Source organism: Setaria italica, chromosome IX (assembly GCF_000263155.2).
Source record: "Setaria italica strain Yugu1 chromosome IX, Setaria_italica_v2.0, whole genome shotgun sequence".
NCBI classification, from domain to species: domain Eukaryota; kingdom Viridiplantae; phylum Streptophyta; class Magnoliopsida; order Poales; family Poaceae; genus Setaria; species Setaria italica.
Genome location: NC_028458.1, coordinates 54,495,965 through 54,518,390, shown reverse-complemented (window position 1 = coordinate 54,518,390; position 22,426 = coordinate 54,495,965). Strand labels below are relative to the sequence as shown.

The 22,426-nt window shown below is 43.7% G+C and overlaps 2 protein-coding genes across 13 annotated transcripts; one reads left to right on the top strand and one right to left on the bottom strand.

Annotated features, from left to right (window-relative positions):
* Window positions 1-340: 340 nt before the first annotated feature.
* LOC101761485 (MADS-box transcription factor 47) lies at window positions 341-6,054 on the bottom strand. 5 transcript variants are annotated; one of them, XM_004985379.3, is made up of 9 exons: window positions 5,677-6,054; window positions 5,384-5,603; window positions 1,802-1,883; window positions 1,611-1,672; window positions 1,381-1,480; window positions 1,251-1,292; window positions 979-1,020; window positions 744-889; window positions 341-622 (listed from the first exon to the last, which is right to left on the bottom strand). In XM_004985379.3, the coding sequence occupies exons 2-9, from the start codon at window positions 5,569-5,571 to the stop codon at window positions 598-600; spliced, it is 687 nt and encodes a 228-aa protein (XP_004985436.1). In that variant the 5' UTR covers window positions 5,572-5,603; window positions 5,677-6,054; the 3' UTR covers window positions 341-597. The 5 variants fall into 5 exon arrangements, with proteins under 5 accessions (XP_004985436.1, XP_004985438.1, XP_004985439.1 ...); XM_004985381.3 differs by having other exon boundaries at window positions 5,384-5,600; XM_004985382.3 differs by having other exon boundaries at window positions 5,384-5,600; window positions 5,761-6,054.
* Window positions 6,055-16,096: 10,042 nt separating this feature from the next.
* Window positions 16,097-20,178, top strand: LOC101759472 (vacuolar protein-sorting-associated protein 37 homolog 1). Of its 8 annotated transcripts, none has more exons than XM_004985375.2 (8): window positions 16,097-16,189; window positions 17,069-17,107; window positions 17,548-17,763; window positions 18,363-18,450; window positions 18,922-18,961; window positions 19,109-19,155; window positions 19,381-19,501; window positions 19,709-20,178. In XM_004985375.2, the coding sequence occupies exons 2-8, from the start codon at window positions 17,082-17,084 to the stop codon at window positions 19,867-19,869; spliced, it is 699 nt and encodes a 232-aa protein (XP_004985432.1). In that variant the 5' UTR covers window positions 16,097-16,189; window positions 17,069-17,081; the 3' UTR covers window positions 19,870-20,178. The 8 variants fall into 8 exon arrangements, with proteins under 8 accessions (XP_004985432.1, XP_004985429.1, XP_004985435.1 ...); XM_004985372.2 differs by having other exon boundaries at window positions 17,545-17,763; XM_004985378.2 differs by having other exon boundaries at window positions 16,098-16,189; window positions 17,064-17,107.
* The last annotated feature ends 2,248 nt before the right edge of the window (window positions 20,179-22,426 follow it).

Sequence of the window (22,426 nt, the reverse complement as noted above, 5' to 3'; positions counted from 1 at the left end):
GAGATGGGGCAGGTGCAACAGAGGGAGGCGCAAGCGCATGTAACGGACGGGAGCCGCACGCGCTTGTGGGGTGGCAATTTTGACCAACTCGAGGTGCACTTACGTAACGATTGTGCTAGACGTGCGGGATGGAGCCGACGGAGCCAAAAAGAACTGGCTCCGCCTCCCGCGGGTAAAAAGGGCTCCGGCTCCGACTGGCTTCTCCCAAGAAGCCCTTCTCTTTTTCTCCTTTTGGCTCGGCTCCACCAAATACGGCTCCCGTTTTTGGAGCTCTACCAAAGGAACCTTGAGACGATGATCAACAAAAGCAGGTATTGAAGGTAACAAGGAGTGCAGGGAATTACGAGTAGTCAAAACAGAGGACAGACATGGATTTCAGGTAACATCAAGAAGGAATCCGTTGTTTATTAACATGATGTATAACAAAAGCTAGCCATTTTCAGAATACACACATCATCCAGCAGTAGATAATGCCACTTATTTTGATGCGACGCGTTGGCCGCTTCTCAATCCAGGAATCCTGCTCCCGAATTCACAATGGAGAGGGCAAGTAATCGCCGTGACGGCGTCACTCTGGTCCAGAACAGTTCTGCTCCATCACTTCGAGCTGAAGAGTGGTAACCTGCAGTATGCAGATTCATATGGTTAGTGCTATTCCCTTGTGCATTGTCGTACAAGTCACCAACTTTTTTCATGTACTTTCATATTCTGCCGTGCCGGGCAAGAACTTTATCTGAACTCACCCGAGCCTGAGCGATGTATCGGAGCCGCCGTCGTCGGTGTCGGCCGGCGGATAGGATGTGTTGGTCACGGATTCAGATGACTGCCCTTCCTCATACACAACTTCTGAATCGGCACCGAGCTGCATCTCCATCCTTGCCACCTGCAGCTTCAGATCGCCGCGGCTTAAACGGAGGTGTCACTGGAAAAGATGCAGAGCGGAATGGAAACCTCATGCAAAGGAGGACAGGAGTTTACTTGCTCCTTTAGCCTTGAGTTCTCCTCGATCAGTTGCATTCTCTGTTTAACAACGCAAGTGAAGCTGTCAGAAGACAGAAATACAGAATATGATTGAATATAATGTAAAAGATTTCAGCGGCATCTTTTAGTAGCATGTCTAAGTGTTGCTCTGAAGTTTGCCATATACTAGTTGATTAAGCTGCAGCCTAGCCTAGGTCTGAGGAAACTGAAGCATCTTATTTCTGAAATAAAATTTAACTGAAGCAGTTTGAAAAGAGAGTTATGCTTGCCTTTCTTTCCAGACCGTTGATCTCGTCGAGGATTTTTTGGCTCTACAATTTTGACATGGAAGAAAATGGTTACGGTTTGCATTACTGTACAGTCTGATGCATGCTGTCACTGCACGTGTGTATCAGGTACCTTGATTTTGAGTACAGATCCGAGGCCGGATTCGAGGGTCTTCTCTAACTCCTGCAGCTGTTGGACGCTCAGCCTCTGGAGCTCCTCTCCTCTCATCTGCCTGTAGTAGGAAATTAACGTCGAGAACCATAATTTAGGCAATAACGTTAACGTATACTTCAGGAAGGTTTTGTCCCAAAAAAAGAAGACTAGCAGCTTCCTGTAGATTATATTGTAGGCTAGATGTTGACCTGAGCTTAAGGCTTGCTTCGGCAAGCTCCTCCCTTAGCCTTACACAAGTGCTGTCATTCACCTAGTTAACATATGCAACAAAAACATTAAGCTGTTAATACCAAAATGGTAGCCATTGCGTCTGTCTTGTGATTTGGATTTTGGAGTAAACGCCGGATGGCAACTGCAGCATGAATTTAGCTTAGCTCACATGTGACTGCAGCTTCGATGACGCTTCTGACTTCTGCAGCGTCTTGGAATGGGAGTCATACCGATCGATGATCTGCTTCATGCTTCAGAAAAATGGGGCAGAACAACATATCAGACTGCACATATATATCGTGAGGATTAAATAATGTATTGACCTACTTTTTATCAAGATGCTTATACAAATAAAAGGAATTGTCTCAGTAAAGCTGTGCTTCTGGGAAGCGATATCGGTCTACACGCCAAAGGCATGCATGCTAGGAGCATCATATTGTTGTGTCACCATCGATATTTCATGCATGGATCCGGGGACTTGGCTCAGGCCTGCTTCGTCCAACTTACAGGACAGCAAGAAGCCTCATGATGTAGTAGGTGCATGGTAGAAGACATACGGCAAATCGTGTTTTGAATGTCGAAGTTTAAAAAAATATAATTATTAATGACCTGCTTAAATTTTATGCAACTGCAAGGGTCAACAGATATGTGCATTTTCATTATTAACAAATTTGATGTTTCTGAATCCTAAGGTTAATGCTTTTTCCTGAGAAATAAAACACATCCATGTAAACCTAGAGTGCTTGTAACTTGTAACAACCTTTATACCTAAAATAAAACGTTTGGCTGACGATGGAACTCATACACATACAGTGAACTCCCTGTTACGACGAAAAATGAAATGTGTTCGTTGTATCTTCACGCCAGACCGCCCGGCCGGGGCCAGCAATGCTAACCTTCCTGACGATGGTAATTGCTAATTTTCACACCCTCTGTTCGAGCAAACATGGAACGAAATCCAATGCGAATATGCATGGATAGGCCGATCTTTTTACCCCGAGCATCCCGATGAATCATGTCATGCGCAGGCAACTAGTGACAGTGATCTAAAGACACTGTGTGCCATGCATGAAAAGACTAGACCAAACTATCAAACTATCTATGCATGTTGACATAAAAAATAGATGTACTAATTTCCCCCCCTTTTAACTATCTACTCCAGTGTAATGCTATATAGGACAATGTAAGTACATATACCACTGCGGCCCTTTTTCTGGAAAATTTCCCCCTTTAATTTGCAACTATATTACTACTATAGCAGTATATCTCTGCCTGCTAGCTAGTTTGGGTTAATTAAGTGTTTTTTTCTAAACATTGCATAAGATCAATTATATTCATAACACACTAGTCTTAGTAACCGTCATGCTTATGACACTTATAAGGCTCATTGCAGCCTGATTTGCGGACAGACTATATATATTATTTATTCAGTCAGGAGCCGAAGTAGATCATTTTACTACCATATTTTTTAGACCTAAAATAATGGGGAAAAGTGGCAAGATATTGATGTAGTGACATTTACTACATTTTGTATGTAAATTGGATGTTTAACTCAATTGAAGACACATGTTTCCAACCTCGTCAATGACAAAGATGTTTGGAATTGAGTATGTAAATGCCCATAATTAATCACCTGTGCCTTTTTTGTATAAATTTCGTGCAACTTGTATTCAAAACATTTTCAAGCATGCCCAAGTTCGTATGTGTCCTAGCTTTCTCTTATTCTCTATTTTCATGTAGAAATGTGGACAGATTTAACCTTAAAAATTAAAACTATATGTACCTTGCAAGCTTACATTGACAAGCAAGGAGAAAATGAGGTATCATTTTTTTATTATCCTTTTTAGGGCTGAAATGATTTCAATCAAGGAAGCTCACATGAACGTTCCATGGCATTTCCTGGATGGTAGGCTGGAATACATGTGGAAATAGCTCTGACTAGTAGCTAGAAAGCATTTTCTAGGTAGGATGTCCGAGTTAATGTGGAAACACAGACCGGTGAAGTCAAAAGTGTTAACGTGCTAGAACAACAATAGAAGAAACTTGGAAATCCAAGTAAGCAACAGTACAAATGGTGGCTGAAAGATTTAGGGCGTGTTTGGATCCTCGGGCTAAAGTTTAGCCCTTGTCACATCGAATGTTCGGATGCTAATTAGAAAGACTAAACATGAGCTAATTATAAAACTAATTGCAGAAGCCCGGGGCTAATTCGCGAGACGAATCTATTAAGCCTAATCAATCCATCATTAGCAAATGATTACTGTAGCACCACATTGTCAAATCATGGACTAATTAGGCTTAATAGATTCGTCTCGCGAATTAGCCTCCATCTATGCAATTAGTTTTGTAATTAGCTTATATTTAATACTCTTTAGTATCCAAACATCCGATGTGACAGGGGCTAAAGTTTAACCCCAGTATCCAAACAGGACCTTAGTTGCAGATCAGAACGAAGACCTGTGACATGCACTTTTTCTCAAAGAGAATATATTTTTTTGACTAGTAACACTGCCAGAAGAAAGCTCTCCATCTGTCTATAGTCTCTTCCACATATTTCAAGTTTGAATGGAAGAACATCGATGATTTTTTTTTAAATGGTCGAGACAAATAGTATATCCTAGATATATATTTTCGCAAGATAAGGAAAAATATCCTTATCCCATCGTATCAATAGATGACACTTGCAAAGTGAGCATAACAAAGTTGTTAATTAAGTTTCTTATGATGCAATCTGTTCATCCGGGTTAGAGTCTCCGAGCTCAGCAAGAGAGCTTGCATTTATGGCTATTTTACAATGGGATATACATAGGGGTGGGTGTGTATTCATTTACAGCGTTTCTACGAAAATGAAACCTGGATTAAAAAATAGATACGATGAAATGGTCAACGTAACTTTGAATATAACACCATTTTTGGGGCAGATTGCTGGCATTACCTAATTATCAGTATGTGCATAGAAAAAAAACATAACACTTATTATATATCAGCATCAAAGAAAAATCTGGATCTGACGGGCAGCAACAAGACAGAGATGTACTGGTGTATCAATGAACAATGTTTTTTTTCCTTTTTGCAAGAGAAAGATTTTCCAGGTAGAACAGGTGAGGACCTCCAAGTAAGCACAAGAAAATCTTAGCAAAAAGGAGAAAAAGACAGCGCAAAACATGGTTGATCCAAAAACGAACAATCAAAGTCGCTGTTGACAGAGGGCAAAAGAAACTTTGCTTCAACGAACAAGAACTTTCTCCTTTAATTTGATCTAGAAAAAACAAGGAAGAATTGCGCAAAGCTTCAACCAAAGCTATTCTTACTATCTGGAGGCATCTCAAGCGATTTAAGAACGGCCGGCAAGAATTATACATTCCAAAATCGACCATCAAATATGAATCGATAATAAAACGACATGTGTAAGCCGTACACAAGCTTGGTCCCAAAAAGGAGACAGTGGCTCAGACGGATACCCAAGTTGGAAGAAAGGAATCCCCGATCTCAAGAAACAGGGAAATCAGGTTTCTAAGCCTGGAATTAATCGATTAAATAATTAAGACGGTAAATTAAAGAAGAAATAAATACAGAGGGGAAATTAGGGCATTCAGTACCAAGATGCAGCTCAATCAATCTATGCCCTAGACCAGCTGGAAGAAAGGAAATCCGGAGTCGTCCCAAGCGGATCAATCATCAGAGAAAGAACAATTGCAGCGAGCGCGCCCGGGGCAGGTGTCTGCACATAGATAATGGACGGTATGGCTACCTGGAGCTGGCGAAGTTGAAGAGCTTGCCGGTGGCGGAGAAGACGACGAGCCCGACCTCGGCATCGCAGAGGATGGAGAGTTCCTCGGCCTTCTTGAACAGCCCCCGGCGGCGCTTGGAGAAGGTCACCTGCCTCGCCGCCAGGTTGTCGATCCTCCGTATCGCTATCCGCTCCCTCTTCCCCGCCATCCGCTCCACCCGGCCGGCCGGCGCCGCCGCTGCTGTTGGCACAAGAAGAAGTGACGATGAAGCGCACATGTTTAATTTCCACCGAGTAAAGATTAGGAAAGAGACCAAGCAGCAGCAGCAGCAGCAGCAGCTCACGAGAACCCTAGCTGCTGGCCGGCCGGGAAAGCCACGGCCACAGCAAACGCTTACAGGTGTAGATCTGCGGCGCGCGTCGGGGCCGGGAGCAGTCAAGGCCGGCCGCTGGTAGGAGTATCTTTTAGGAGCTCTCCTCTTTGCGCAAAGGACCAGTGAGCAACTGGCTACTATTTATGGAACAGACGCATAAACTAGCCAATGGCGACGAGAGAGAGAGAGAGGATGGATGAGGACGGCCGCGTTGGCGCCGCAGCGGCAGGAGCAGCGGAGCAGGAGCGCTAGTAGCCTAGTAGCCGGCCAGCGCCACTGCAGGAGTAGAGTAGGGGGGGGTTAGCCAGTAGGGCAGCTCGCAGCGCCGTACGAAGGAGCAGTAGCTTTTTATGGCAAAGGGCAGGTCATGGATGGTGGTGGTGCCGCACCGCAGGCCGATGGAGCCAGGTGTCTGCCACGAGGTGGTCAGGGGCGAGTGACCCCAGCTCCGCCATTGGTCCGCGCGTCAGCTCGCCCCACTGCCGCTGCTGTTGCTTGCCGTGCTGGCCTGCTTTGAAAGGGTGCGTTTGGTTTGGAGACAAGAAGGGATGGGACGGTGCCGTTCCTATTTTTTGGGATGGGATCATCCCGTCTTATGTTTGGTTGAGAGGGATGAATTCATCCCAGTTTTTTGTTTGGTACGATGGATTGAAAACGAGGGACGGATGGCTCGGGTAACACCGTTAGCTACATGTGTTTAGTGGGACCCACATGTCATATATGGGCCCACATGTCATCTTCTTTTCTTTTTTTTTTCTCCTCATCCTTATCTTCTCCAACCCGCTAGAGCTCCCGAAGGCCCAGGCTGCACGGCCCCTGCTCGCCCGCCGGAGCTCCGCGCCGCCCCCGCTCGCCCCCGCCGGAGGTCCCTGTCGCCCCGGCCGCGCCGCCCCCGCTCGCCCCCGCCGGAGGTCCCAACCGCGCCGCCCCCGCTCGCCCCAGGCCGCGCCGCCGGAGGTACCCGCTCGCCCCAGGATGCGCCGCCGGAGGGGCCTGCTGGCCGTGGGCACCGGCCGCGGCGCCGGGGTGCTCGCCCCGCCGGCTGGACCCGCTTGCTCCGGCGGCCGCTCGTCCCAGGCCACGCCGTCGGAGGTCCCTGCCGGCCGCCGACCCTGGGCACCGGCCGCGCCACTGGAGGACCCCGTCCTGCCGGAGACGAAGCAGCCCCGCGCCAGTCTTGCGAACGGAGAAGGACGGAGCAGACGGCGCCCGAAGTGGGATGACTCTGTCCGCTCGTTTTGGCCGGACGGGGTCATCCCGCATCTTGGGAGCATATTCCCATTTGTGGACCGTCCCGTCCCTCGTGACTCCGAACCAAACACTATCAAATTTGGGACCGTCCCGCCCCGTCCCGTCCCGTCCCCGGTACCAAACACACCCAAAGGTCACCGTATCCGTTCCACTGTGTCGCTGCTACTGTACGTCGCCTCTGCATCTTTTGATCTCTTTCTTTCTTTCTCCTCTCTTCTTCTCTTTTGGAGCGCTGGATGGCTGGCTGGTACGACTCGTGCTCGTGCTCGGCATCCTTTTTTAACGATCCTCCGACGATACTGTTTTGGGGTGTTTTTCTTGGGACTGGTAGGGAAGAACGGCGACGCGGATGGACCGATGGGCATATAGGGTAGTGCCATGTGCGGCAGCAGCCAGCACGAGCTACCCGGCTAGGGCCTAGGGGCTCTCCGGTGTTTGCCTCTTTTGAAGACACGAAGGGGGTGTTTGGCTCGGTGACTAAAGTTTACCCTGTCATATCGGATGTTTAGATACTAATTAAAAATATTAAATATAGTTTAATTATAAAATTAATTACACAGATGGATTCTAATTCGTGAGACGAATCTATTAAGCCTAATTAGTCCATGATTTGACAATGTGGTGCTACAGTAACCATTCGCTAATGATGGATTAATTAGGCTTAATAGATTCGTTCGCGAATTAGCCTAGGTGTTCTGCAATTAATTTTATAATTAGTTCATGTTTAGTCCTCCTAATTAGCATTTGAACATTCGATGTGACAGGGCTAAACTTTAACCCCTGGTATCCAAACACCCCCGAAGAGAGGCAGTTCTCTCTTTCTTGAAAGAAGCGGATTTTGTTTGAATTTGTTTTATAAACCCCGCTGCTGGGAAAGCGTCTTCAGTGCCGGATCCAAACCCTCCTTTAGTACTGATTGTGCAAGTGATATTGCTAAGTCGGTACTAAAGGGGTCCTTTAGTATCGGTTGGGGAGACCAACCGATACTAAATTCTTTTTTCTTTTCTATTTCTTTTCTTATTTTCTTTTCTATTTCTTTATTCTATATTAGCAATTCATATTTGTTTCCTTTACATGTACTGCTCTAATACGCTAATATATATAAATTTGTATTTGATTTATAATATTATATTTGAGATAATATTATGCATAGACATATTATGCATACACATATATCAATAATATTACATTGCATCAACTTTTCAAGTTCAACATTTTGGATCAACTATTCTGAACCCGGGTCCAGATGGTGATGCGGATTTGATCCATTATTATAGAACTCTCCCACTGGATTTACTACCTCCTCCAAAAGAAATCCACTAAGTTGTTCTTGAATTGCCCTGATTTTTTCCGTCTCGATGAGTTCTTCCTTCATGTGCATAATATATGTCATTAGTAAAGGTTATTATATTAGATCAATGGATCTACACAATTAGAACTAATATAAAAAGAATTATTCTAAGAAATAGTAGGCATCAATAATAAAAAGAATAACTAAAAAAGAATTAAACATTTATACAATTTTTCACAATAATAAATGACTAAAAAAGAATGAAACACTTATACAATTTGTTACAATAAAAAGAATGACTATTATAATAAGAATCACTATAAATTATACATATAATTACAAAAAATGACTAAAAATGAATGATTAATAGTTATATATTTATTACAATTTGTTAAAAAAATTGACTAAAAAATGCATGACTAATATTTATACATTTTGTAACAATAATTGACTACAAAAATATTGAATTTTTTACATTTTGAACTATTTATACATTTTGAACTATTTGATGAATTTTGTAACAATAAATGACAACATCATAAATTTCTTAGTAATTTATAATAGTATCAAAGTAATATTTACTCATTTCTAGACATTTCTAACAATTAACAGAATTTTTCAACATGACATGTTGTACAATTTACAATTAATAGGCTTTTCCAACAATTTTTCTATAATTTCCAGGTAATTCAAGAATTTTTCTATATTTTCTAGCTCATTCAACATTTTCCTACAATTTCTAGGTAATTCATATACTGCAGAAATGAAAAAGAAAAAGAAAAAAATGACGTCAGCTGACCGCGAGTTTATGTCAGCAGAGAAGAAGCGAGCCCGCGGCAGGCCGCGTGCGCTAGTGAAGGGGCGGAAGAGGCACCGGCAGTGGAGTGGGCTGGGGGCGGGCGCTGACGGCTAGGTTAGGGAGGATGCGCGGCCGACAGGTGGAGGAGGAGGACGACCGCGGTGGCGAATTGGGGGATGGCGGCGGCGGCGGAGTGGTTGGGGCAGGCACCGGCGGCGCATCGTCGGGGAGGAGCAGACGGCGGGGGGGACGCGACCGGCGGGGAGGATGCGGCGGAGAAGTGAGGGGCAGCGTCGCCGTTATCGTCAGGGCGGAGGTTGGTGGCGACGGGGGCGTCGGCGCGCGGTCGGGTCGGGAAGGAGGTTGGAGGCGCGTTATCAGGGAGTAAGTGGCCAGCGGGGAGGACGCGCGCGGCGACGAAGTGGGCGGCGGCAGAGGATCCGGAGGAGACGGGGGCGACGTCGCAGCTAAGTGTTCGGGGAGGAAGGGGATGTGGTTTTTATCCCCCTTTAGTACCGGGCGTCATCCCCATCCGGTACTAAAAGCGGCAGAGCACGCAAAGTGAAACTGCCCCCCCCTTAGTACCGAGTGTCTTTATCACCCAGTACTAAAGGGTTTTGTAGCCCACTATTTTGGCTTCCCGCCTAAACATCTTTTTATTTTCTTTCTTTTACAATTACTATTATATTAATTTATTCATAGTAAATCAAATAATATTCAAAAATTACAAAAACAATTTGTTAGCTTGATGTTGATTAGATATACACTATAAAAATATTAGATGCATTTAAATATAAATATAGTAAAATTATTACTTTTAATTTAGTAATATGTTATAATGGTCATGATACTTATGATAATTTTAAAATTTGAAAAAATAGATATTTGACCATACAAAAATTTAGAATAATAGTGCATGTCGTGTTATTAACATGTTTACCATGACTTAGTCTTGTCCTTATTTAATTGTATGTAAATTTATTATTTAATATTTAATAGTGCTAAAAAAGTCAAAATATTTAATATTTTAACCATGCAAAAATTAGTCAGGGTGTGATACAGTGACTCCAATCAAACTGAGGTCGTCAATAAAATCAACACAAAACTCAATGATCTTCTGTGTTCTATATCCCTTTGTGATGCTTCCTTCTGGACAGGTACGATTACGAACATAATTTTTCAGAACTACCATAAACCTTTTGAAAGGGAACATATTGTGTAGAAATACAGGAACGAGAATAAAAATCTCTTCAACGAGGTGGACTAGAAGGTAGGTTATGATATTAAAGAAGGAAGGTGGAAAGATCATCTCAAAGCTGACAAGGTATTGCACCATGTCATTCTGCAGCTTTAGTAGATTGTTTGGATGGATTGCCTTTTGAGAAATCATATTGAGGAATGCACATAGCTTCACGGATTGCCATTCTTCCATTCTCTGGTAGAATATCCCTCAGTGCAATAGGTAGCAATTGTGTCATCAAGATGTGGCAGTCATGGACCTTTAGATTTATGAATTTCTTCTCTTTAATATTTATTAGTCCCTGTATATTCGAGGAGTAGCCCGATGGGACCTTGATACTATTCAAGCACTCAAACATATTTTCTTTCTCTTCCTAGCTGAGAGTGTAACTAGCAGGATGCAAGTAATGTCCATTATCTTTCTTTTTTGGATGTAGACCATCTCGTTGTTTCACACATTTCATATCCCAACGTGCTTCAATTGTATCCTTTTCCTTTCCATATGTACCCAGGAAGCCAAGCACGTTCACGCAAAGATTTTTCGTTAGGTGCATCACATCGATTGCATTACGAACCTCAAGGACATCCCAATAAAGTAGCTCCCAAAATATAGACTTCTTCTTCCACATGGGTGCATGTCCATCCTCGTCGTTTGGAACAGGTTGGCTACCAGAGCCCTTGCTAAAGACTACCCTCGTATCCTTTATCATAGAAAATACACGTTTACCATTACGGTGAACGGGCTTAGTACGTTTTTCTTCCTCCCCTTCAAAATGCTTTCCTTTCTTTCTTAACGGGTGCTTAGCAGGAAGAAATCAACGTTAGCCCATATACAGGACATTCCGACAGTGTTTCAAATACATGTTGCAAGTATCATATAAACAGTGCGTGTAGGCTCGATATCCCTTATTTGTCTATTCGGACTGATTACCAAGCGCCAGCAAATCATTGATGGTTACGAACAACAATGCTCATAAATTAAAAGTCTCCTTTTTGTCCTCATCCCACACACGTGCACCTTCTTCCTTCCATAATAATAAAAGTTCATCAACTAACAGTTTTAGGTAAACATCAATGTCGTTACCACGTCGTTTTGAATCTTGGATAATTACCGACATCATAATGAACTTTCACTTCATGCACATTCAGGACGGAAGGTTAAACATACATAAAGTCACAAACCAAGTGTTATGACCACTACTGAACTCACCGAATGGATTGAATCCATTCGTACTTAACACAAACCTTATGTTCCTTGCATCCTTTTCAAACTTGGAAAATTCTCTGTCAACTGTTCTCCGCTGGGACCCATCAGCGGGGTGTCTGATCATTTCATCTTGCTTACGTTATTCTTTATGCCAAAGCATCAATGTTGCATGTGCCTTGTTTCTGGACATACGCTTGAAGCACTACAGGAAAATACCACATTACCTTCGCAGAAGCTTTCTTCTTGCTGGACTACCCCTCAACATCACTTGGGTCATCTCGCCTGATCTTATAATGCAGTGCTTCGCACACAGGACAAGCCTCCAATTTCCCGTATTCCTCACCGCAATAGATGATACAGTCATTAGGATATGTATGTATCTTTTGTATCTTCAAAACCAGAGGGCAAACAACATTTTTCGCTTCGTACGTTGAGGATGGCAATTCGTTCCCCTCGGGAAGCATGTTCTTTATGATTTTTGTTAACTCATCAAAACCCTAGTCAGAAATTCCATTTTTTGTCTTCCATTGCAGCATTTTTAGTGTGGTACCCAACTTTTTATGTCCCTGTTTGCAATCTGGCTACAACAATTTCTTATGATCATCTAACATATGCTCAAACTTTTTTGACTCCTTCACATTCTCTCAGTTTTCCTTTGCATCTCGCAACACCAGACCTAGATCATCGATAGAACCTTCTGCCTCGCTCATCTCTTCTTCAGTTTCGCCTATTGGAGCATGTACAAAGTTACCTCCTTGAGTCTAGTCAGGAATGTTGTCGTTATCTTCTTTTTCATCATCTTCCATCATAACTCCTCTTTCTCCATGCTTGGTCCAAACAAAATAGTTAGGCATGAATCCAGAATTGTATATGTGGCGTGAATAGACTTTCTGGCTCAGTAATCCTTTTCATATATGCAATTTTTACATGGACAACAAATGAAATCGGACGGCGGCTTGTTGGATTCTGCCAGATCGAGAAAACCACGCATGCCATTAATGTACTCCATGGAGCGTTTGTCTGCGTTGTACATTCATTGTCGATTCATCTACAAAGTACTAACAAACCAAAAATTTTCTGATCATGCATATAATTATGAAGCATAACAAACATCATACAAATCTCATAGAACTCAAATGTTGCTGAAAGTTTAGATAGAAATATACAAATTTAAAGTTCAGACCCAAATAACATGATACACTATAACAAACTCAAATGTTGCTGAAAGTTTAGATAGAAATACACAAATTTAAAGTTGAGACCCAAACAACATGATACACAACGACAAACTCAAATGTTGCTGAAAGTTTATATAGAAATACATAAATTTAAAGTTCCGACCCAAATAACATGATACACTACGACAAACCATCCACTGAGTACTGTCCAGGAGGACTTTAAGCATCCTTGGGCGGTGAAGACGAATGTTTAGCTGATCCAGCCTCATCCTATGGTTTATTTGTGCCTCCTGCGATGGTAGTACTCGGTGGACTTGAAACCCCCGGGACTGGCGGTGGAGCATAACGACCACCAAAAGGAGGTTGCTGACCCGCCGCAACAACATTTTCATGATATCTTTCCAAATAATGAAGCATTGCTCTCTCCCATGTGCTCATTTCCTTTGGCTTGTCATGAGGGCTAACTATGGTTCTCCCCTTGCCACGAGAGGAACGACGATCGCCCCCACCATCACCACTACCTCCGGCAGCAGTAGCCATCTCTATGTACCACAATTTATTTAGGTCATATTTGCAAATGACTAAACTATGAACAAATTATATTTTTTCCTCACAATTTATTTAGCTCAAACATAACATATGAATGAAAAATTTCTCCATTGTAGCTTATTCTAAAAATGACTAAATACGTACCTCTATTTAATCTTATTATCTCTATGTACCACAGTTCATCTCGCTCACATTTGCAAATGACCAAAATATGAAAAAAAAAAATATTTTCCCCCTTTAGCTCATATTTGTAAAGGACTAAACTATGAAATTATTCCTCTAACCTTGTATTGATCAGTTTCTTTGACTAATACAAAAAATAGCATCCAAAAAATTGTATCTCAAACATATATAACACATGCATATAAATGAAAAATTTCTCCATTTTACTTTCTTCTAAAAATCACAAATTACTCTAGCTCTAAAGCATAAAACTTAGTATGCTAACCATGTATCAAGGGAGGATGGAGTTTCTAACCTTTAGAACACTTGAATGAGTGAAATCCCCACGAAATAGTCAAAAATCCGACAGCACCTCCGCTATTTTACCATCAATGGATGAAGCCCGAGCTAGAGGAAATGGCTCGAGTGAAGGAAGAAGATGCCTGATTTATAGGATGGAAGTTAGTACCGGGTGAAGGCTTCACCCGGTACTAAAGGTTGCACTTTAGTAATGGTTGAAGTCTCCACCATGTACTAAAGGCCCTCAGGCACATTAGTACAGGTTGGAGGCTTCAATCGGTACTAATGTGCAACCTTTAGTACCGGTTGAAACCTCCACCTGATACTAAAGGGGGTTACGGGGGGCTCCTGGGGAACTAGCCGTTAGACTCGGTACTAATGTTGAACATTAGTACCGAGTCAAAATCAACCGGTACTAAACCTCAGGACGAATGCCGAGTTTTTCAGTAGTGCCCAACGCGATGTCCGCCCATCGGCAGCGCCAGTTCAATTTGAATATTCATTAATGATCTGTACAATTTCTTGAAAAAACAGTGTGATATACATGCGAGCTTGGAAAACATATATTTGATATACGGCACTAAAGGCTACAAGCTAGTTAGGCCATTTGGAGATTCATATTTGTATTTGAAGAGTGGCATTGAGTGGATGGTTGAAATATATAGCGCCATGTAATAAATGATTTTTATTTTTATTGTTCATAGCCATACATGCCGGAGACAGGCTATGTTGAAAATAGCGCACGCATAGTTTCATCTAAATGAAATTTATTCAATCGCTCCATTCACTAAATCATAAAAAATGCTGTCACCACACTCTATTTAATGAAAATAAAACTCCCATAGAAATGACTTTAAGATCATCCTGAATTTTTGAGTGCACGAAATGTCACTTTGATGCTTGATGAGCTACAACGATTAATACTACTTCCGCTTTTGAATATAAGTATATTTATATTTGTGCTTGATTAAATATTTTTAGTTTTGATCATTAATACAACTTTTGATACTTTGATGTTAATAACTTCATCATGAAACGTATTACATTTTTTTAGAAAAAGGAATCGTTTCAGGCCTTCTTTTATTTTCGAAATAATATTTCATATAGATATCAATCAAAGTGTCATGTTAGAGACTGTGTATCATTGTCAATGGACTTACTATTTGCACTCGTTGCTACAAAAATCAGAACGTGAAAGCAACTAAAGCACCAACTAAGAAGATGCTTCCATCCAAGGGGAGTGTTTCTGTATAGGTGCTGACGATGCGCTAATGTTATGTTTCCCCTTATGCACTCTTATATTGGTACATATACTCTCAATTAATTAGATTTCTTATGGTAGAAAGAACTTATTCACGTGGGTCCAAATAGTGGACTCGGTGTGATTGATCATATTTTTATATTTTCTTACAAATAAATATAATGATACTATTTTTAAGTGGTAGAAGCTATGCTCATCAATTTCAAGTATTTCTCGGATCTTGAGATACGTCAGAAAAGACCCATTTCCCGACAACATCATAACGTACGGAGTATCTGCCAGCTACGTGTACGGCTCAGACGAGAGTGTGGGCCTTTTCTTCTCAGCCGGCCCGTATACGCATTCGGGCAGCAAAGGACTGTAGGAGTAAGCGCTCAACCGCGTGGACCTTTCTCCCCGGTTGTATGGTCTGTCTGCTCGAAATCTTCACAGCTCGTTAGCTTGCTTGGCAGGCATGGCTGCATTGATTTTTGTAAGGAGCCAAGCTGAAGTTATAGCTCGTTCTGAGAGGGAGGACGCACACACACGCTAGAGAAAAGATTGGAATTTACCAAACGTCAGGCCCAACAAAAGCCCAAGTGTTCTTCTGAAGACCGAGGTGAAGCCCGGCGGCGGCAGGAATGAATGAATGGAAAAAATAGCAGTGCAGATAGCTCACGCGGTCGCACTTTTTCACTGACGGTCGCCTCTAGCTGTTCCATCGACGTGCAAGCCGCCAACTCCCTTGGCCGCTTGGATTCGATTTTTTGTCTGATTGAGTTGTGGTATGCTTCCGTGCTTCCATTGTTCTCTTACCTGCTTGGATTTGATTTTGGGTCTGTTATAGGTCACCTGGGCTATTTTGTGTACGATTGTTAGCTCAATGAGGGTCAGATTTGGGGGATTCCTAGTCTAATACGCTCTGATTGTGCTCGATTATGTTTTTTTATACGATGTCTGTTCTTGATACTACACGGTGTTTTCTACCATAAAAGCTCGCGAGCCTGTAACGAGCCGAGCCGAGCTGGACTTTTACATCGTCGAGATAACGAGCCGAGCCCTAACGAGCCAGACTGAGCCGAGCCGGCTCGTTATGCAGCCTGTCTGCTCAACCGCCGGCTTCGACTCTTCTCCCCGTCGTCTGTCTGGTCCGCCTGCCCCACCTCCGCAGTTCCTCCGTCGCGAAGCAACCACCGCGGGCGCAAGGCAAAGGACCTCCTCTACGCGCTGCGGCGAGGTAATCAACCCTTCCCCTTCTTCTTCTCGTCTGTGTTGGCACGCCTTCTCTCCCTTGCCGGGGCGCACGCATCAATCGAGCCCTTCTAAACCTAGAATCCCAACCCCGCGCACCCGACCCCTCCCTTGCTCCCTCTGCCGGATCCCCCGCCGACTGCCGCCGCCGCCCGCCCTTCTCCCTCTGTCTAGTGGACTTGACTGGAGATCCATCCGGACGTGGATTGATTTGGTATGTGATCCTTCCCATGAGTCGCGGGTTCGCATGCTCCATCCTTCGCTAGAAATCCGATCCACCCATCCATCGTGCAATTAGGTTCGCAGTGGGTAAGATTAATATATCCAGGCGTGGGTGGAGTTTATGTTGGAAAAAAAAAAGGATGTTCAGCTGAACCTCAGTGGCCCTTCGTTAAGTCCGCCCCTGCCCCAACTTATGCTCAGGATCATGCACGCTTCGTCTCCTTTTTTGACGATTTGACTGGATTGGCCATGTTATTTTTGTAATATTTGTAATGCTAATACATGATAGTAGAAAGTTACCACTGCCGCACATGGCATCTGGAATGAACTCACCTGTCTAGTATAGCACATCTAGGCAATTGATGGTATAAGTGATGGCCTCCAGAGAAGATGTCTGTATCTGCTAGCAATCATGGCATTACCTATAAATTATAATGGACAAAATTCAGCGTGCTAGATATGAAATGAAATGACTGTTTTTTTACGATGAAATAAGTGCTGAATACTACTGTTATGTTATTTGCATCAGAATCTATTTAGACATTCACTTTGATGTAACCCAAATTATAAGGGTTCAAACATTTCAGATCGCATCACTGATCAGTTTAATGATTGCCATGTAACCTTCTCTCTATCAGTGCAGATTTCTCTATACAATGAGCTGGAGAATTCCTCTCTTCGGGTATGTTTCTCTCACTTTATGCTTTATGAGCCCTGGCTTCTCGTTTATCTGTCAAAATTAGCTAGGTTTGACATGTTCATGTACACATTTGGTTTCCTGTTTTATTTAGAACCTCTTAGTTTAAAAATGAGTTGTCTGGTTGCAATACTTTGGTACCTAGTTTTTAGTTTTGTTCTGTACAACCCACAGACATTTAAGAAGTTATGAAATTCTGTGCTGTTTTACTCAAAAGTTTATTTGTTAACCAAAGAGGATTCACCTAATTGCTATGTGTGTCATTTTGTGGGGATGCATCTTATACAGTTGTACTGAATGATTTAGGATAGCTTGTATGAAATATGTGTTAAGCAGTTCTGAAATTTTGCTTATCTTGCTTACTGCCTGAATGTTTTGCTTCTCGTGCTTACGGTCATTGGCTCTGCTGAATGTGCCTATAGCAGCTCTCAGCAGCAGCAAACGGATCCAAATTTCCAGGATATCCCTACCCAATCCTGGTACCCTCCCTCGGTGGCAGGCTCGTCTTCACGTCCATCCACACCTACCTCTTCTAGTGCTACCCCACATCAAAGAGCTTCAGATCATCCTCAGCCTTCATCCCGTGGGCAACCATCTCCTGCTGAGGCTGCAGGAATAATTGCTCGTTTGAAGGATAAGAGGTTAGCAAATAGCCTCATTTTCGTTCATGGTTTACTTCTATCTTTCTTGCATACAAGACTTTCTCGTACCTTACACTATGGATTGCAATAGAAATACTTTGTTACCCTTTGCTACAAATTGTATGTTTTTAGGATTATTCCCAAACTGGGAGATTTAGCAAAACTGTGTCCAGAACTCCAGATCTATGCTATGCGACTGCTCTAATTTTGAGACCTTAACATTTTGCCTATTTTGATTTTTTTATGGATCGGTGCAAGACTGAAAAATCCTTGAATACGTTGATACATGTTTAGGCAAGGCTAAATGACCAGAGTCAGGCAGCTTGTTGGCTGATTTGAAGGGGGGGGGGGGGGGGGGGATAAATATGAAACTGCCTCTCTAACACATGACAATTGGTGTAAGATGGAGAACTAGTTGATAAATGCTTTAGAATTTTGGAAGGACTGTTTATGCATTGTTGATTTGTTGTGCTGTGTTCCTGAATTATATGCTGAAAATGTGTTTATTTCCACAATATTCAATTTTGCTCATGATGCATTATTTGACTGGAGTCTACAACCTTGTCTTGCTATCCTTCTTATCAAATCCTTTTGTGCAGTATCGAGGAGTTACAGCGGCTATTGAAAGACAAAGAGGCATACAATGCATTCTTTAATTCACTTGATCAAGTGAAAACCCAGAACAACGTAAGCTCTGTTGCATGTGCCACTTCTTTTTATGTTGAGATCCGTTCTGGATATAATGCAATTTTTGGATGCTCTTTTGCTCAGTGGTTCCACCAACTAGTGAGGTTGCTAAGAGTGATTACCCTCATTTTTATTGGTTATCCACACTACACTGGTTATAGAAAATAGTTTTCAAATCTTCCTGATTAGTTAAACTAGTCAGAGTTGCAAACTGTTGTGCTCTTTTTTTTTCATCGTTTTATCTTTACAGTCTGTATCTCCTAGGTGCTCCAAGTGTTCTAACACCTTATGTTTTTCCTCTGCCTTCTCATCAATGTGTTGGTGGTTGTTCTGCAAGTGTTTATATTGTGGTGTTGACTGTTGTTTATCTATGATTGTTTTATCCAATGCCTTATATCTGGCGTACCCACACAGGAAATTCCTGAAGAGTCCTGTATATTTCCTGACCTGGTGTTCTTTCTTAATGTTCAGGTGCGTGATGAGCTTAGAAAGGAGACATTGCAACTTGCAAGTAAGTTATAAATTCTCTTTATATAATAATGGTATTTCAATTGGTTTCATAGAAAAATGGTGTTTCAAAAGTACTTATTGATTTGCTGAGCTTCAAATGAGATACATGTAACTTATTATTACTTCCTCTTTGAATTGTAAACTACAGGGGAAAATTTAGAAAAGGAGCAGCGAATTTTGGAGCTCCGGAATCAGGTGCAGCACTTAAAGCTACATCTCATGAAGGAAAATGGCTTACACTGTAACCATGCTATTCATTATTAGAACGAATCATCATGGATGGTTTGAATTTGATTAATACCATGATACAGAAATAGTTCATAACTGTTACTGTGAAGCCTTCTACTAGTTTTGTTCTTACGTTTTCAGCACTCGAACATCTCTTTGCTGACATTAAAGTTGCATTCATGATTTGTACAGTGCACAATAATAAGAACCACAGAACTGGCTGCTGCACAAGACAGGCTGACTGATTTGGAGAGGCAAAAGGACGATATTATGAGGTCCTATTCCCCTGCTGCACTGCTCGACAAGCTCCAAAGTAAGCACTTTGTACGATAGCATCTGCAGTCACTGTCATCCTTGTCAGTCGCATACTTGTATCTTAGTTTGGTTACTTTCTGGTGTAATAATTGATTATAATGTTCATTGGACGGTACATCTATTTTCAATCTAGGATCATGTTACTTCCAGGAACTATACAAGATGTTATTTGTCGTATACTCATCACATTGTTGTTTGCTCTCAGCATCGATGGCAAAGTTGGACGAGGAGTCTGAGGAGCTGCACCAAAAGTTCCTCGAGAAGGACATCGACCTGCCTACCTTTGTGCAGAAGTACAAGAAGATCCGCACCGCCTACCACAAGCAGGCGTTGCTCCATCTCGCAGGCCAGACATCACTGCGCTGATATCGGTCCGTAGGCTGTCGTGCTGCGGGCTGCGCAGTCGATCGTAGCAACTTTGTTGTATGCCTGCTCACACATTCGTGTTCTACACTCTGCTGGGGCATGTTTTTGAGTGCAGCTTATTGTAGGGCTTGCCAAACATCAAACGTATATGGCGTGTATAGTTATGTTGTGTTACGCCTTACGTTCGCTGTCCTGCCGAGTGACCAAGTTGGATTGACATGCGGTAATCAAACCCATTGCCTAAATCTCTCCTATATAGCTTTTCAAACAAAAATTTCTTCTATATAAAGCCCTCTCAAGGTTCATGCTTGGTGTGTACTCTATGCCAGCTTAGTGTGTGTTCAAAACCATAGAAGCATTGAGACAGATTGAACTCCATCCAACTCTTATCGTCAGTGATCTGTGATCGTTCTCATGATATGCAGCGTGTTCAGACAAGAACCAACATAAAAAAACTTGGGTGCTTCATTTTCACGGCTCTCGTTAAAACTGCTCTAGTTATTCAGCAATTTGGTTCCACACGCGACAAGAGAATCAAATCTGCTACTTTCTTATTCTAACGGATTTAAAAAAACAACTTGGCACGACGTGGTCTGGGCTTCGTTTTTTGAGCTTGCAAGGTATGTTTACACAAGCATATGACGCACGACGCCAAATCATAGAGCAGCAGAGAGCACGCATACGCTCCTGCAGTCCTGCCGAGCAGATTCTGAAACGCGCTAATACTCCAGCACCCGAGAAATTCCCACATCCCAGATGTGCTACGCTACGCATCTAATTCTACTAGGACCAATTCGTTCGTGCCCCGAGCGCGCGGCCGAATGCTGAACGGCTGAACTCCTCCAGATCAGTTCGTACGGCGCAACCATTTGTTCGCTGGCCCGCTGCCACACAGCACACAGGATTAGATGAAATGGATCCGATCTCTGCATCCGCGCAGAACCAGCTGCGACGGCGCCTCTTGTCCGCATCGCTGCGGATCCAGAGACCCGTGACGTGCCTGCCGCCTTTGGATGCAGGCGTAGGGCGCCGTGCAGAATTCCACGGAGGAATCGTGTTCGTCAGGAAGGCCTACTGAGCTGAGACCATCGTTATTGTTAGTCTCGGCAACCGGGGTTGGTTGGTTTGGTTGGCCAGGATTACGAGAACAGGGGATGGTTTGTTGGTACGCTCCGGCCGACACTCGCCGGGGGTTGCTCATGAGCTCGTCCGTCATCTCGTTCGCTTCTGCTGCTGCGTTAGCTTAGAAGATTAATCGGTGTTTGCTTCACTCCATATGTGATACGCTTTGTCCGTAGCCGTGGAACCATGCTCTCGCCGTGGACAGCTGATATCGTGGGTTTCTTGAGCGATGTTCCCCGGCTTTATGGCGTGGTGTGTCGTTGACTGTTGGCGTGTCGAATGTATCGGCCGTGTGTTCATGGTCAGACGAATTCGGGTGTGCCTGGTTACGGCTAATGTCTTCAGAGTCAGAGATATGAGTAAAGTTAGCCAAGATTTGGCTAACAAGATTATTATCTAGGGCGACGAGATAGATAGCTAGGTAGGCCCGCCTGGTCCCCCGAGTACGTGTGGCGTGGCCGTATCGTGCGCGCCGAGCTGGAGATGCCCGCTCGTGAAGTGGAAGCCAACAAAAGCGCAGCACCTTGCACTGTTCGTGCATGCAGCAGAGGGAGCTTGGCGGCCACTGGGATTTAGGCCATGTTTAGTTACTCCCAACTCCCAACTTTGACACTATGCAAAAAGAAGATTCTCCATCACATCAAACTTGCGGTACATGCATGGAGTACTAAATGTAGATGAAATTAAAAACTAATTGCACAGTTTTGTTGTACTTTGCGAGACGAATCTTTTGAGCCTAATTAGTCAATATTTGGACAATAATTCACAAATACAAACGAAACGCTACAGTGTGCTACAGTGCTGTAACAGTAATTTGGCACCTCCCAAATTCCCTAACTAAACAAGGCCTTATATATCAGAGGCGCCGCGTGACGGCGTGGGCGCTGCCTGGCTGCTTCATCCATTCCAAGCAGCCAAGTGGATGGAAGTTAGGGTGTGTTTGGTTTTGGGATGATGTGGGTTGGGTTGGAGCCGACCCACTTTTATGGGTTGGAGCCGACCCATCCCGTGTTTGGATGAGTGGGTTGGAGCCAACCCAGTCTTTTGTTTGGTTGGAGAGATTGAGAGGGTTGGGTGGATGTCTTTTTAACACCGTTAGTTGTGGGCCCCACCTGTCAGCTGCGGGGCCCACCTGTCAGCCTCTCTTTTTTTCCTTATCTTCTTCTTCCTCCCTCACGGTCCGCTCCTGCTCATCCTCCTGCCCGGCCGCCGGCCCCTGCTCTCCCCACCGCCGGCTGCCGGCCTGCGCCCCCTCCCCGCCGCCGGCCCCTGCCCTCCCCGCCGCCGGCCCGCGCCCCCTCCCCGCCGCCGGCCTGCGCCCCCCGGCCGGCCGCCAGCGCCCCCCGCCGCTGGCCGAAGCCCCGCGCCGGCCCGAGCCTCGCGGCCGGCAACCAAAGCCCAACGCCCCTTGGTGGAGACCCGCGCGGCTCCTCCC